Source organism: Vipera ursinii, assembly GCF_947247035.1.
Source record: "Vipera ursinii genome assembly, chromosome: 1".
Taxonomy (NCBI): domain Eukaryota; kingdom Metazoa; phylum Chordata; class Lepidosauria; order Squamata; family Viperidae; genus Vipera; species Vipera ursinii.
Genome location: NC_139512.1, coordinates 98499075 through 98515167, shown reverse-complemented (window position 1 = coordinate 98515167; position 16093 = coordinate 98499075). Strand labels below are relative to the sequence as shown.

The 16093-nt window shown below is 37.9% G+C and overlaps 1 protein-coding gene across 4 annotated transcripts in view; it reads left to right on the top strand.

The window, feature by feature from the left end:
• Positions 1-16093, top strand: part of AMPD3 (adenosine monophosphate deaminase 3) — a 48106-nt gene that overhangs the window by 20083 nt on the left and 11930 nt on the right. For all 4 annotated transcript variants that reach the window (XM_083350647.1, XM_083350646.1, XM_083350645.1 and 1 more), the window contains exons 8-11: positions 7087-7281; positions 7575-7706; positions 13121-13284; positions 15630-15756. In XM_083350647.1, coding sequence (XP_083206773.1) covers positions 7087-7281; positions 7575-7706; positions 13121-13284; positions 15630-15756 — 618 coding nt within the window. The remainder of the gene's footprint in view (positions 1-7086; positions 7282-7574; positions 7707-13120; positions 13285-15629; positions 15757-16093) is intronic.

Here is a 16093-nt window from a genome sequence, read left to right as displayed (position 1 = left end):
TTAGCTTTCATTGGAAGACAGGCAGTGCTTTTCAATTCAGTGATCCAGTGGATGGAAGGGGCTAAAAGAAGGGATAGATGGGTATTAAGGAGAAGAAAGTAAGGGGGAAAAAGAGAGAAATGATAGTATATTTATTTAAGATTAACATGATAAACAAAATATAGTTTGGATGAAGCCCTGCTCTGCATTTTTTATCCATACATATTAAAGTTATTGTTCTGTCTGTGCCAATTTGATTTTAATAGCAAATAAAAGAAAAAGTAAGACAAATGATTAGAGAAATGTTGCTTTCTGTCTTCTTCAAGTTTTCAAATGAAATGGTGCATAATAGATTATGCTAATTAGTTATCTATCTGGAGCACAAATCAGTTTTATGGATTTTATTATTAGCTTCTTAAAATTCTAACAGCTTTAGTAAATGCTTACTGATTTAGCACCTTAAATTATTATTCTGGATTAACATTTTACAGTATCAGAGTCAAGATAATTGTGATATATTCTTGAGAATTCTTTGGAATTTAAAAAGGAACATTTCTAAGGAAACTGTATGCTCTTGAATCTATTCATTTTAAAAATGATGAAAAACATGCTTGAGTTGATCTTCACTCTGGGTGATATATCCAGGCAACAAATACAATTTCATATTTGCTTAGAACTATCAGAATAAACTCAAGATATCAATGTGTATATTCTGAACCCCTACCTCCGCAAATTAAATTTTAGAGATACCCTGATTTAGTAGACCTTGATTTAAAGACATCGCATGTGATGGACCAGATTGTCACAGCAATATATTGTTGTTAGCTGCGAAGTCGTGTCCGACCCATCGCAACCCCATGGACAGTGTTCCTCCAGGCCTTCCTGTCCTCTACCATCTTCTGGAGTCCATTAGGCTCACGCCTACTGCTTCAGTGACTCCATCCAGCCACCTCATTCTCTGTCGTCCCCTTCTTCTCTTGCCCTCAACTTTTCCCAGCATTAGGCTCTTCTCCAGTGAGTCCTTCCTTCTCGTTAGGTGGCCAAAGTATTTGAGTTTCAACTTCAGGATCTGGCCTTCTAAAGAGCAGTCAGGGTTGATCTCCTCTAGTCTGCAAAATATATTGCTGTGCAAATTATATAATTAATATAAATCGATGAAAATTATGTATTTTCTTATTTAGCAGATATTCATGAGTAACAGATAGCCCTTCCCCAATTAGTTTATTAAAATGAGGTTTCGCTGTATCCTCAACAATAAATCAATCTACTATTGAAATCTGCAGATTTTCTAATTAGCAAAAACTAGCTAATATTGCTTCCCAAAAAATGTCCTTACACAACAAATGGCAAAGGAAAATGTACACTCCAAGCAAATAATTTTGGCTTATTATGTTCTGTTGTTTTTCCAGATATCTTTCCTTTTTTTAGTGTCTCTATATGTTAGTATTTTATATCATTTTTCCTCTGTATGCTGTCAGAGTGATAATGCGGTCAGGCAGCCTATAAGTAAAACAAATGCATAAATAAATAAATTGTGCATTGTAAATGAAGAACACAAAACATTTTGTCTGTGTGCTAATGTCATGGGAATTCATAGGAAGCACGTAAACATTTTGCTGTTTATTTAGAAAAGAAAAACTTATGAAGAGAATATAACTGAGGGATTTTTCTCACACTTTTAAAAAACTTTAATAAATTAAAATGGTGTTTATACCACAAGTAGGAAAGGGATATATAAATAAATAGAGTAAAGAAGAATAAAAAATAAATAAATAAAAAAGAAGACTTCAGTGTTGCCCATCTAGGAACATTTTGATTCTGTGAGGGCTTCTATCCTAATGGTTCCCTTTGATCTCCCAATTTTGTGATAGTAGATTGGGGTATCTCCATATCCATGAGAAAAATTATAAAGAGATAAAAATCTATAATATTTACTTCCCTATCCAAATAATATTTTGCACATAGAAGAATAGTAATGGCTAGAATCTTCATAAATAGATATGCTCAATAGGTCATTGCTGGATGACTCAATAGAAGATACATTCATGTATATGTAGCCTTTGTTTATAATTGATTGTAATATTCATACATGCATCAGTGTAATCTATCACTACATGCAATTATGGATACTTTTATGTTTTGATTATGGAACCTGTGTTGGCTGCCAATTGCCATAAAACTTCTCTTTACCTATGCAGTCATAAATGGGTGATCATGTGGCTCTTATTCACCCAGTCCAATCACTCTTTCTGAATAACGTGTACAGCCTCCTCAAGCCTTCCACAGCGTTTGTGAAAATTTCTACCAACCCATAATTTTTAATGTAACCAAAGGGAAAATAAAAGGGGGCAATGATGTTGTGTTTAATTAATTGAATTAAGTTAGTTATTAAGTTTATATGTTTTATATTCCTATTTTTTTTTACCCTTTGCTATATTGTAAGATGCCTTGACATACTTTTGGTCAAAACAGATTGCATCCTGACCATCTCAAGGTTGACTCAGTCTTCCATTCTTCCAAGGTCGGTAAAATGAGGACCCAGATTGTTGGGAGCAATATACTAAATCTTGTAAACCACTTACAGAGGTTGTAAAGCACTGTGACTCACTGGAGAAGAGCCTAATGCTGGGAAAGATTGAGGGCAATAGAAGAAGGGGATGACAGAGAATGAGGTGGCTGGATGGAGTCACTGAAGCAGTAGGTGTGAGCTTAAAGGGACTCCAGAAGATGTTAGAGGACAGGAAGGCCTGGAGGAACATTGTCCATGGGGTCACGATGGGTCGGACATGACTTTGCAACTAACAACAACCAAAGCACTGTGAAGCGGTATATAAGTCTAAGTGCTATTGCTATTGTTACTTTTAAGGGATAATTCATTGCTGCTGTTTTCTATCTTGGGACCTGATTTATAATGCAAAACAAGTATCTTCTTCAATAGCAGTTTTTTGAAGAGGTAATGAAGGGTATAATAAACGCAAAAATCTACTTGTGTTTCCAAAATGTGACTTACTAAATGTAGTTTTGTCATTTTGCTTGCAGACATTAAAGGCATAGTTTACAAGCATGTATTTTCAAATGCCATTTCTGTTTCCTTTCTAGAATGGCTTGTGATTAAAACTATAATGTAATCCACATTTGATATTTGGAGTTGCTGGCTTTAGAAGCTTTGACAGAGTTGAGTTGTCAATGGAACAATCAACACACTCAGTTTTGGTACAGTATTTGTAATAGAGTCAGCATTTGAGTAGAGTATCAAGACACAAGTGTGCATGATGTAAATATAATATGTATCTGTGGAAATTAATTCCCATATTGTATGTTTTTTCCTTATTTGAATTAATCAGAATCTTCTGCCTGCTTCTTACATAATTTTTAAATGGTTGGTTGGGCATATATTGTCAACCGTAATTCATTTAGTACTTATTTTGGTATCTCTTGCCCTGTTCATTAAATAATGATCCCCAAGGTAGAAAAGAGCCATACTGAAGATTCTGATTTTGCTGAATTGAAGCATTGTTTTGATTCATAATGATTATAGAAAATAAAATAGCCCCTTAAATAAATACCTCTTGCTTAAGCTTCAGTAGTTATGATTAAAGACCACAGAAAAAGCATGGAGGATGGAATGAAGTTGAAGGATTTCTTTTTTTTTTTATCATTGCAGAGGCTGAATTATTTTTTGCAACTGAAATGAAATCAATAAGGATTGTTCAATTTCATCTATTCAGCAAAGACCTTATCCGGGCTGATCTCCCTTGATAGGAATTTCACTGCAGTATATCATATTACCTTAAACTCTTAATAATAGTGTTTGTGAGCTGAAGTAAAATGTGTCCTATTGCTTGAGCTAAAAAAAGACATTTCCCCTCATTTCTGCAAATAATCAGAACTGCAATTGCTTTGGAGAAGGATCTGATAACAATTTGGACTCTGCAGACATAAGGACGCTTCCATTTCAGTCCTTTCTTTTCTAGCTTGCACTCAAACCTCAAATCCTACAGAAAGGTTACAGATCTGTATTTTTTCTCTGTGACAGTAACATAAAAGTGTTGTCGCACATTGATCTGAAAAGGTGGAGGAAACGCCCTTAATCCCTGAGAAAATAAGACACATGGGATATGTTTTAAAATACTAAATATTTTTGAGTAAAAATCATTAAACAGCTTAACAGGTTAAGTAATAAGATGACTGTTCTTTCATGACTTGGCTGACACTGATGGCTGTGGTTCAGATATGCTCAAAATAAGGGAGTAAATTAAAATTGGCAGGAAAAGGGAAAACATATATACCTGTCATGAGAAAAACCACTGAACAAAAAATGTATAGGTAGCCAGATGCAACTATATATATATATATATTTATATGGATCTTTGGTCATTCGGGTTTTTCCCCGCGTAGAGTTGAAGGTGTAGGAGCAACATATATTCTACGCGGGGAAAAACCAGAATAACCAAAGATCCATGTCAAATGTTAACTATTTAGATTACCTTGCTAGGCCCCAAACATGGGGCAAATCTTTATTTCCTGTTTTCAGCCTTATCTCAAAGGCCATCGAGCAGGCTGTAGTCACTCATATGAGTCATATTTGACTCATATCTCCCCTTGCAGAAAGCTAACAGAGAGCGAGAGAGATCCTGTGGCTCAAGAGGTAAAAAACTGCCTAATATGCAATCAGCCCAGGTTCGAATCTCAGAAGGGTATGACTGACTGATGAAGACTAAAGAGTCAGAAATGCATCTTAGTCTCCCTCAATTCTTTGTTAGTAATTTACCCACACCCACCCACCCACCCACCCACCCACAAACACACACCCACCCACCCACACACCCACCCACCCACACACACACACACACACACACACACACACATATATATATATATATATATATATATATTGGTTTAGATATATATTGGTTTAGAAGTAAATGTATATCTGATCATCGACCATCATCTAAAGCAGGCATGTCAAACTGCTGGCCTGCGGGCTGGATGTGTCATGCCGAAACCGCGCCCACCCCATTGCCGGCAATGGGGAAAAAAGTCACGATACGTCGCGCGACGTCACGTGACCTTGTGAGTTTGACACGCCTGATCTAAAGGTAAAAGTAAAGGTTTCCCCTGTCCAGTTGCTTCCTACTCTAGGGGGTGGTGCTCATCTCCGTTTCTTAGCTGAGGGAGCCAGCATTGTCTGAAAACATGACCATGTGTCCACCATGACTATATTCTGCACAAGGAATGTTGTTACCTTCCCACTGAAGTGGTACCTCTTTATCTATTTGCATTTATATGCTTTAGAACTGCTAGGGGGGCAGAAGCTGGGGCAGCTAACAGGAGCTCACTTTGTCGTGCTGCACTTGGGTCTCAAACCTGGGCTCTCAGCTTTCCAGCTGACAAGCTCAGTGTCTTTAACCCCCTAGCCACTGCACCCTCTAATCGTCATCTGATCTCTAGTTTTCAATAATTCCCTTTTGCTGCTGTGGCTGCTGCTTTGGGCCACAGCTCAAAAGTCTTCAGGGCTACAAAGGGATAGGTGATGTGGAAAGGGCCCAGTCTCTTCTGTTGATGGACCAAAGATTAGGATAAAAAATAGGAGTCTATCAACAGTAATGTGTGTCATTCACAGGGCTGTTAAGTTCCCATTTGTGTCCAAACAGTAAGTAGGGCTCTTACGCTATAAATATTATGTTCAAAGGCAGAATTGTCTATATCTTTTGGAAATGCTTTCCAGTCTTCCATTTTAGATTAGCAACTTTCTTGTCCTAAGGCACGGGTGTCAAACTTTCCGCGTCACGTGACGTGTCGCGACATAGCATGACTTTTTTTGCATTGCTGGAGCTGGGGTGGTTGCGGCCTCCACAGGATGCAACTGGGCCATGGGCTGGCAGTTTGACACCCCTGTCCTAAGGGCTAAACAAAAGAAATCTGTGATCCTTCACCAACACTCGAAGTGGATTTGTTTGTGACATAGTTCAGTTTGATTAGAGTGGTCTTGGATGATTTCAAGATTATCTCTCTTACCTTAAACTGCTGTCTGATATCTGTGAAAATGTGTTTTGCAATATTATATTAACAGTAGCACATTAACAGATAAGCTACAGGTAATCCTCAACTAATAACATTAACAATCCTCAGTTAATGACTGTGTGAAGTTACAACAGCACTGAAAAAAGTGACTTAAGACCATTTTTCACTCTTACAACCATTACAGCATTCCCCACGGTCACCTGATCAAAATTCAGACCCTGAGTCATATTTATGCGACTTGGGATAGATTATGGGATCATGTGATCATCTTTTGTGACCCTCGGACAAGCAAAGTCAGTGGGGAAGCCAGATTCACTTAACAACTGTGTTACTAACTTAACAACTGCAGTGATTCACTTAACAACTGTGGCAAGAAAGGTTGTAAAACGGTACAAAACTCACTTAAGATTCAAGATGCTGGTAAATACCTATAAAGCCCTAAATGGCATGGGTCCAGATTACTTACGGGAGCACCTGCTGCCGGCATCAACTTCCCTTTGTCCAGTGCGCTCCCACAGAGAGGGCCTCCTTAGGGTGCCGTCGGTCAAAGAGTGTTGACTGACGACCCCCAGGGGGAGGGCGTTCTCTGTGGGCACGCCAGACCTTTCGAACCGTTTACCGGTTGAGCTCCGGATGGCTCCCGAACTTCGCTCCTTCCGACGTGATCTAAAAACATACTTATTCAAACAAGCCGGCCTGGACTGATGGGTTTGGGGTATTTTAATATTAATATTAATTTGTATTACTTTTATTGTTATTGGGCTGTATTATTTAATCCCTTTTTAGTTTTTGTATATTGTATTTTTATTGTATTTGCCCTGTACACTGCCCTGAGTCCTTCGGGAGAAGGGTGGTATAGAAATAAAATTATTATTATTATTATTATTATTATTATTATTATTATTATTATTATTATTATTATTATTATTATTATTATTATTATTATTATCAACTACCTTCCTTAGGAATGGAAATCTGAGGCTCAATTATTATCTGCAATGTCTTTTAACTTAAATTTGTGTCATAGAGATAGTAATAAAATAGCTTCAGCTGAGGAAAGTTGCTACTTTTTCATTTTTTCAGGTTGATACCCATATCCATGCTGCTGCTTGCATGAATCAGAAACATCTGCTGAGGTTCATTAAGCACACTTATAAAACTGAACCCAACAGGATAGTTGGGGAAAGAAAAGACAAGAAGCTGACTTTGAAGCAGGTGTTTGAAAGCCTACACATGGATCCCTACGACCTCACTGTAGACTCACTAGATGTCCATGCAGTAAGTTCATTTGAAGTAAAGGATCACATCAGAATAATTAGCAAGGTTTCGTAAATTGCCCAGCTGTAGAAAGAGAAAGAGACTTTTGGTTGACAAACTCATATGCTTTTTTGTGCATTACTCTAGTAGCTGTTAACAGTCTAAATTCAAATGTTACCTTTTTGCATGTTCATATTTTATATTTTTTTAAAAACACATTATGAATATGTGAGTTACTAAAAGTAATTTCCAGCGATAAATAATATAAATGTAACAATATAACAAATGTACTTTGTAACCTCTGCTTTTCTTAGGATCGCCAGACATTTCACCGGTTTGATAAATTTAACTCCAAATATAACCCAGTTGGTGCAAGTGAGTTGAGGGACTTGTACTTGAAAACAGAAAACTATCTTGGTGGTGAATATTTTGCTCGGATGGTGAAGGTAAGCAGCTTTTCAGCCATCATGCCTTAGCTTTAGTGTCTTCCAAGTTAATGTTGATTCTTGCTGACTGCCTAGACCCAGGGCTAGGCAACCTTGGCTCTTTTATGACACGTGGACTTCAGGTTGAAGTCCACAAGTCATAAAAGAGCCAAGGTTGCCTACCCCTGGCCTAGACACATCTTGCCAAGTCTTCTTGGCAAGTTTTTCAGAAGTGACTTTCCGTTGCTTGCTTTCTAGGGGTGAGAGAGCCGTTATTTGTTTATTTATTCTGGTCCAAAGTCATCAAGTAAATCTAGTTAGAATGGGAGTTCTTTTGAATGCCAAATAAAATCAGGAAAAGTGACACATGCTCTGAAAGTTTTTAGGCCATTCAGTTACAACGGACGGAAAACTCTCTAGGAGCATGTCACCATGTAGCCATTTTAAATAGGTTACTAACAACCAAAGACACTCAAAACTAAACAAGAATTCAATCTCTGTAGATATTTGTTTTTCTGAAGACCCTTGTATTCCTTTTTTCTCAATCTAATGCCTTCATTAGATTTTCTTAACTTACTAAGCTCCCTGACTCTTTCCCAACTTTTCAGCTTATTTAAATGATTTGCCTGTGTAAAACCTCTCTTGTGGTTGCCACTCAGTTTCTGGATGCAATTTAAAGTCTCAGTTATTGCCCTTAAAACCTTTCATAGTTTTGTGGATATCTGTTGAGATTGTTGCGAATTTGTTGAATTTTTCAAGGTTCACTTAAGATCTTACCCACTGAGGGGATATCATCTGCAGGGACCCCATTTTAAAACTTTCTCTGTGATGGCTGTCCTACTCTGGAGCAGCCTACCCCTGGATATTCAAACTATCCCTTCCTTATAATATTTTCAAAGATCTGTAAAAGTGTATCTCTTTGGAAACACTTTGGGCTCAAATGAATGAGGACCATCTACACCAAAGTCATCTCAGTTAATGTATATTTTTAACCATTTTTTTACTCTGCTATGCATTTGTTATTAACAGCTCAGAGTCTTAATAAGGAAGCAGTATATAAACCAGAATAATAATGCATCCTAGATAAAGTTCCATTGTTATAAGGCTTTGAAGCCTTATCTAATTTTTCCATTAGCACTTTTTAAAGTTATTTTTTCTGAAATTTTCTTTTCCAAAAGTTAAATCCTGTAAGTATGCTGTGGGCTGATGTCTTGCATAGACCATTTATCTGCATATCATAATATGAGCTGTTCTGACTGATGAATTTCTCATGTATTTTTCCATTGTTGTAGATAATATTGAAATGTTTTTAATCATGAAAATAAGCTTTCTAATCCAATTGTATCAATCTCTTAGATACCTCTGAGGATTTATTAATCCTAAATATTTTGATTTGAAAGAGAAATACAATTTAGCATTAATATAAATTTTGCATGAAAAATATTTATATTATAAACCTACAAATACTTTTTGTGTGCATAAATTAGGGATAATGTACATGGGATTGGAATCGAAGGACATCCTTGACCTATTGTAAATATTTGAATAAAGAGAAATTATGTATACATATGTGCAATATGAATCATACATAAAATGTTTATAAAGTTTAAATAGTACACCATTTTACATTCTGGTATAAAATTACAAGAAATGATTTGGAATATCTGATTAATCTGTTCAGTTCTTCAAAATTATTTTGATGTTAATCTTTAGAGGTTAAAGCCATTTAAATCTCATTTTCAACAGTGAAAATATGTGTGCCTTTTTTCTGTGAATTATGGATTCCCAAAATGCTTAATTGCATAAATTTGTGGACATTTTGAGTGCAGTTAGAAGACAAAATTAGACATCCTGCTTCCATTAGGAAAGCCAGATTTGAATGTAGTAATAACTCCATGAATGCTACTTCATTCACATAATTAGAAGCATATCTGTTTAACATTAATTAATAGAGATGTTGCTAATTATGAGAATGACATGAAAAAAATGGAAGAGTGTGTGTAGAGTAAAACAAAAATGGGATGTCATGTGTTATCTTAATTAGAATCCATATACCGGTAGTTTGTGGATAATGGGTTTTGAATTTTATAACTCATTGTTGGTAGACATTGCTGAGGGGGGGGGGGTGTCTTCCTACAATGCCTATTTCTTCAGGTCATGGAGGCACCACATCAAATGTGCCTGAAGAATAGGAGTGTCATGTCCAAATCGATGCAGGAAAAAAGATTAGATCTAATCAATTACCCAAAGAGATGGGGATTCCCCTTCACTGAATAGTGCTGCTGCACTCAAGTGGGGACTGCCAAAGTTCTTCAGGGTTGAAAGGATTGAACAGTGACATCACCGTTGCCCAGAGGATGCCAAGTTGGGGGCTCCTTTCATATTCCTGTTAAATTGTCCACTGAAGTGATACCCATTTATTTACTCACGGTCACTTGATTTTGAACTGCTGGGTTGGCAGGAGCTGCAGTGTGTGATGGGAGCTCACCCCATCTCGCAGCAGCTACCGGATCTCGAACATCAACCTGCTGATCATTAGCTCAGTGTCCTAATCTAATGAGCCACTGCTCTTCGCTGGATATATTCAAGGGAAGGTTGGATAGCCATTATTTGGGGAGAGATGCATCTGCAAGGACCGTCAAGTGACAGCAAATGATGAAAGTAGTGTCATGCCATCCCAACACAATTCTGCCCTTTTTATACAAATAGCATGATATTACAGTTACATGTGAAAGGGATGGAGTTGTGTTACAATGGTGCAAGTCTGCTTTGGTCATTTTGATGAAAACACTGGGTTTTGTGGATGCCTCTGGTACAAAATGCTTTAAATGGGACTCCTACACTGGGGTATGTGCGTGTGTGGACTTGATAGCATCTTCCTATACCTAAGTGCTTTTATTGATAAGGATTTTTGAATTATGCCATCTTGTTTAAAACTAAAGGATACATCGTACTGGACTAGATCATGATGTACTACATAATTTGATGTTTTAAAAGATATCCAAATAACAAACAGATCCTGGATGATGTAATGGAAACTACTCAGTATAGTTTTGTGCACTGGTGCTTAATTTTATTGTGAACGTTGATCACTGAATTTTGCAAGGCTCAAACTGCTCAGTCTGTGGTTTCACACTTACAGATGGAATCAACTATTAATTTAGTTCATTATGTAGAGTACTATAGAACAATACAGAGCAGTTTCTGGATCCCCTTGTCACCATCTAGTGGTCATCTAGTAGTACAGATGGAATAATTCTTCATTCAGACATTCATGATTCGGGGGAATGTTAAGCAGGATACAAAATCTGTAGCTAATAATATGGTCTATGTTCCTCTTCTCCCACCCAATCGGATTTCAGCAAAACCCTGATATCCATCAGGTGAGTTCCTCACCTTTTCAAATTAGGTTTCTATGGTGGAGGGAATAATTGTGTGTCAATGAAGTTTAGAAATACATACAGTCATGGCCAAAATTGTTGGCACCCCAGAAATTTTTCCAGAAAATCAAGTATTTCTCACAGAAAAGTATTGCAGGAACACATGTTTTGCTATACACAGGTTTATTCCCTTTGTGTGTATTGGAACACAACAAAAAAAGGGAGGAAAAAAAAGCAAATTGGACATAATGTCAAACAAAACTCCAAAAATGGGCCGGACAAAATTATTGGCACCCTTTCAAAATTGTGGGCAAACAAGATTGTTTCAAGCATGTAATGCTCCTTGAAACTCACCTGGGGCAAGTAACAAGTGTGGGCAATATAAAAATCACACCTGAAAGCAGAAAAAAAGGAGAGAAGTCCACTTAGACTTTGCATTGTGTGTCTGTGTGTGCCACACTAAGCATGGACAACAGACCGAGGAGAAGAGAACTGTCTGAGGACTTGAGAACCAAAACTGTGGACAAATATCACCAATCTCAAGGTTACAAGTCCATCTCCAGAGATCTAGATTTGCCTTTGTCCACAGTGCTCAACATTATCAAGAAGTTTGCAACCCATTGCACTGTAGCGAATCTCCCTGGTTGTGGATGGAAGAGAAAAATTGATGAAAGTTTGCAACGCAGGATAGTCCGGATGGTGGATAAGCGGCCCTAAACAAGTTCCAAAGGAATGCAAGCTGTCCTGCAGGCTCAGGGAGCATCAGTGTCAGGGTGAACTATCCGTCAACATTTAAATGAAATGAAACGCTATGGCAGGAGACCCAGGAGGACCCCACTGCTGACACAGAGACATAAAAAAGCAAGATTACAGTTTGCCAAAATGTACTCGAGTAAGCCAAAATCCTTCTGGGAAAATGTCTTGTGGACAGATGAGACCAAGATAGAGCTTTTTGGTAAAGCACATCATTCTACTGTTTACCGAAAATGAAATGAGGTGTACGAAGAAAAGAACACAGTACCTACAGTGAAATATGGTGGAGGTTCAATGATGTTTTGGGGTTGTTTTGCTGCCTCTGGCACTGGGTGCCTTGAATGTGTGCAAGGCATCATGAAATCTGAGGTTTACCAAAGGATTTTGGGTCGCACTGTAGAGCCCAGTGCCAGAAAGCTGGGTTTGCGTCCGAGATCTTGGGTCTTCCAGCAGGACAATGACCCCAAACATACGTCAAAAAGCACCCAGAAATGGATGGGAAGAAAGCGCTGGAGAGTTCTGAAGTGGCCAGCAATGAGTCCAGATCTGAATCCCATTGAACATCTGTGGAGAGATCTTAAAATTGCTGTTGGGAAAAGGCGCCCTTCCAATAAGAGAGACCTGGAGCAGTTTGCAAAGGAAGAGTGGTACAAAATTCCGGGTGAGAGGTGTAAGAAGCTTATTGATGGTTATAGGAAGCAACTGATTTCAGTTATTTTTTCCAAAGGGTGTGCAACCAAATATTAAGTTAAGGGTGCCAATAATTTTGTCCGGCCCATTTTTGGAGTTTTGTTTGACATTATGTCCAATTTGCTTTTTTTCCTCCCTTTTTTTGTTGTGTTCCAATACACACAAAGGGAATAAACCTGTGTATAGCAAAACATGTGTTCCTGCAATACTTTTCTGTGAGAAATACTTGATTTTCTGAAAAAATTTCTGGGGTGCCAACAATTTCGGCCATGACTGTATATGAAGATATGAACAAATTTAAAGGCCTTTCCCATATTGCTCATATTTCTAAATTACATGGTATTGCATCAGAAGACTGCTGAAGTGTATAGAGTTTCAAACGCAGTGGTAAATATTATGTGGCAGGAAGTTCTACAACTTGCAGAAGTAAAAACAATCCTAAGTGACATCATTAGGTCTGTGAACCCTTCGGGAATTTGAGATGTGGTATATAAAATACACTGGTTAATGGTCAGTAGGTGTATTTCTATGATAGGCTCTGCATGTAAGATTTTTTTTTGATAAAATGTGTTTGCTCTAAACAGAAAAGTAATAATGGTTTGTTTTGAATAGGAAGTTGCCCGTGAACTAGAAGAAAGTAAATACCAGTACACGGAACCTCGGCTGTCTATTTATGGGCGTTCTGCAGATGAGTGGCAGAATTTGGCTAAGTGGTTCATAAGGCACAAAATTTATTCACCTCATATGCGCTGGATTATTCAGGTCCCAAGAATCTAGTAAGTAAAAGAATCAGTAATGCATTATTGGAAACAGTTTCATTTCTCTTTTTTCCAGTTCTTTAACAGAGAATGAGGTTTAAAATACAGTTAAGTATAAGAAGTAAGAATTTCCCTTACAGCAATGAGGAAATTATTTTCCTCCCACAATTGTGGTTAAGAAAATAACCTTGCACCATGACCATTACCACACTATACTATGTGAGGCCATCTGGACAGTTTGACAGCTTCAATTACCGTAATTTGCCTGTAAGAACCAAACATGTTGCTGTTGAGGACAATATGTTGGAAACCACAGAGATTTGGGAGATAGAAAGACTGAAGAAATCCAGGCAGTTACATGGCATTGCTAAATAGGGCGGTACCAGGAAGTTTGTATTTTAGAAGAGTTGGTATGGCTTCCTTCCTCCTCCCCTTCCTTTCTGGTATGTTAAACCTAAGAGATTAGCACAAAACTAGCAGCATCTATGCAGGTTGCTTCCATAATTTGATGAGCTGATTTCTAATGAACATACAAGAGAGACTTGAGAGCCATGGGCAGCTCCATCCTGCCATTTTCCACAAAAAATTGGCTTATCACGTAATGTTATAATAAATGTGTAAATGTAATCTTTTGTAAACTGTTACAGTGCCATTTTACTTTAGATCAGGGGTGTCAAACTCAATTTCATTGAGGGCCGCATCAGCATTGCAGTTGCCCTCAGGGGGCCAGGTGGGTATGGTCAGGGTGGGCGTGGCCTACTGGGTGGGTGTGGCTAGAGTGCATATGGCCTACTGGGTGGGCGTGGCCAGCTCTACATCGTTCGTATCAAGGGTGCCTATGGGGGCCTGGGCAGGAGTGGGACAGATCTGAAGGTCTCTGGCAGAAGGAGGGTCTCTGGGCCAGGGCCAAGGCAGTGGGGGCCGTTCCCTCACTGTTTCCAGGATGGCTTCGTGGGCCGCATGAAACCACTTCGCGGGCCGGATCCGGCCCCCGGGCCTTGTGTTTGACATGTCTGCTTTAGATTTATAATTGTTCGGGTTTGTACATGGGAAGCAAATATCTCTTCTTATATTTAAGTTCCCCTTGTTATTCAATTGCTTCTGCAAATATTACAAAAATGATGCATGTGGGAGATTTGGAGAACAAGCAGATAGATGCAATTTGGGGTTGCCAACATGATGCTCAAAGGACAAGTGGCAGCAGTGGCTCAAGTTGTTTTTTGCACAAATCTACCTTGTGCAGCCCTACTGCCCTACCCATAGTCCTTTACTGCCCTACTCATGGTCATTCAAGCCTTGACCTATTGTTTGGATTACTGCCGTGCGCCCCATCTGGGCCTGTCCTTGAAGACCACTCAGAAGCTTTAGCTGGTACAGAATGCAGTACTGTAATATGGATAGTTATAGGATTATTTGGGTTTTCCCATGCAGTATCACTGTTTCACGAATTGCACTGGTTGCCAGCAGGCTTTAGGATTCAATCCAAGGTTTTAGTTATTACATACAAATCCCTTCGTTGCACAGGAATTGGTTCACTCAACGCAACATATGATTATCTCTGATTACTTCTATGTATCTGATACATCTCTCAGGTTGGGCATGCTCCAAGTCCCATCACTTAAACAGTGTCACCTTGAGGAACCCAACAAATGTGCTTTCTCTGTTGCCACATCTCACCTATGAAAACCTTTCCCCCTGAGATTTGGATGGCCACACCTTGCGTACTGTTCAGAAGACTCTGAAGAGTAGCTTTCCCCCACCCCCCAGGCACAGGAATAGGAGTTTTTGTGCCTATCTTGATTGCTTCATCAATTGTTTCTTGTTTTTGGTTGTTTCGAAACTCTATGGCACAATATGTTTTATTCAATGTTTTTATTACTATTTGATGTTTTTAATTTATATGATACTCTGAGCTGTACTTTGATATAAATTGATCTAATAAATATGGCAAATAAATAGCCATTGTAGCGTCTTGCAGAAATGACCCTAAGACTTTGTTGAAGAACTCTACTTGCATAGGGATGGGATCGATATGGGAAGTAACCTTTTATTGATTTTTTCCATTGTTTTAGATCAAAAATTACAGAGTTAACAGTTACATAATAGTACTATATGCTATTAAATAATGTCATTTGAAAGGCAATATTCAGAGCATTTTCATACATAATTACATAATTCTAATATTTTTTTTTGTTATGTACATTAAAGAGATTGAACTATAGTTGTTTAGGAGGTTTTTTTGCAGCCAAAATTCAACTATGGGATCTTGGGGACTTTTTGGACAAGAATACTTATTCCTAAAGTAGACCATATCCCAAGTAAGCACAATAAAAATATTTAAGTATTTTGTTTTATTTTTCCAGTGATATATTTAGGGCAAAAAATATTTTGCCTAACTTTGGGAAAATGCTGGAAAACATATTCTTACCTTTGTTTGAAGCAACCATCAACCCCTTGGATCATAAAGAATTACATCTTTTTCTTAAATTTGTAAGTATTTGACTATTCTAGACTGCATGTATTTGGGATTAAAAAGTTTGGGCAGTAACTAGTGACATGAAATCTTAAAAGCCAGATAGAGGAAAGCAGACTAAGATTTTTAGTGAAAAATGCACTAGTCCATTGCATACAGCTTTGAAATAGAATTGTTAAAATAGAATTGTCTCATTCTAATTTGCTGAAGTATATCATGGGACTGTGCAGTTATTTTAATCATTCCCATCTATGTTAGTTTAGATGGATAGATTATATAAACCAGCTCTCCTTTTGAAGTAAAGGAGAATTTGGTTGAACATGAATTAATCCCAAAACAATTTCAAAATCTGGT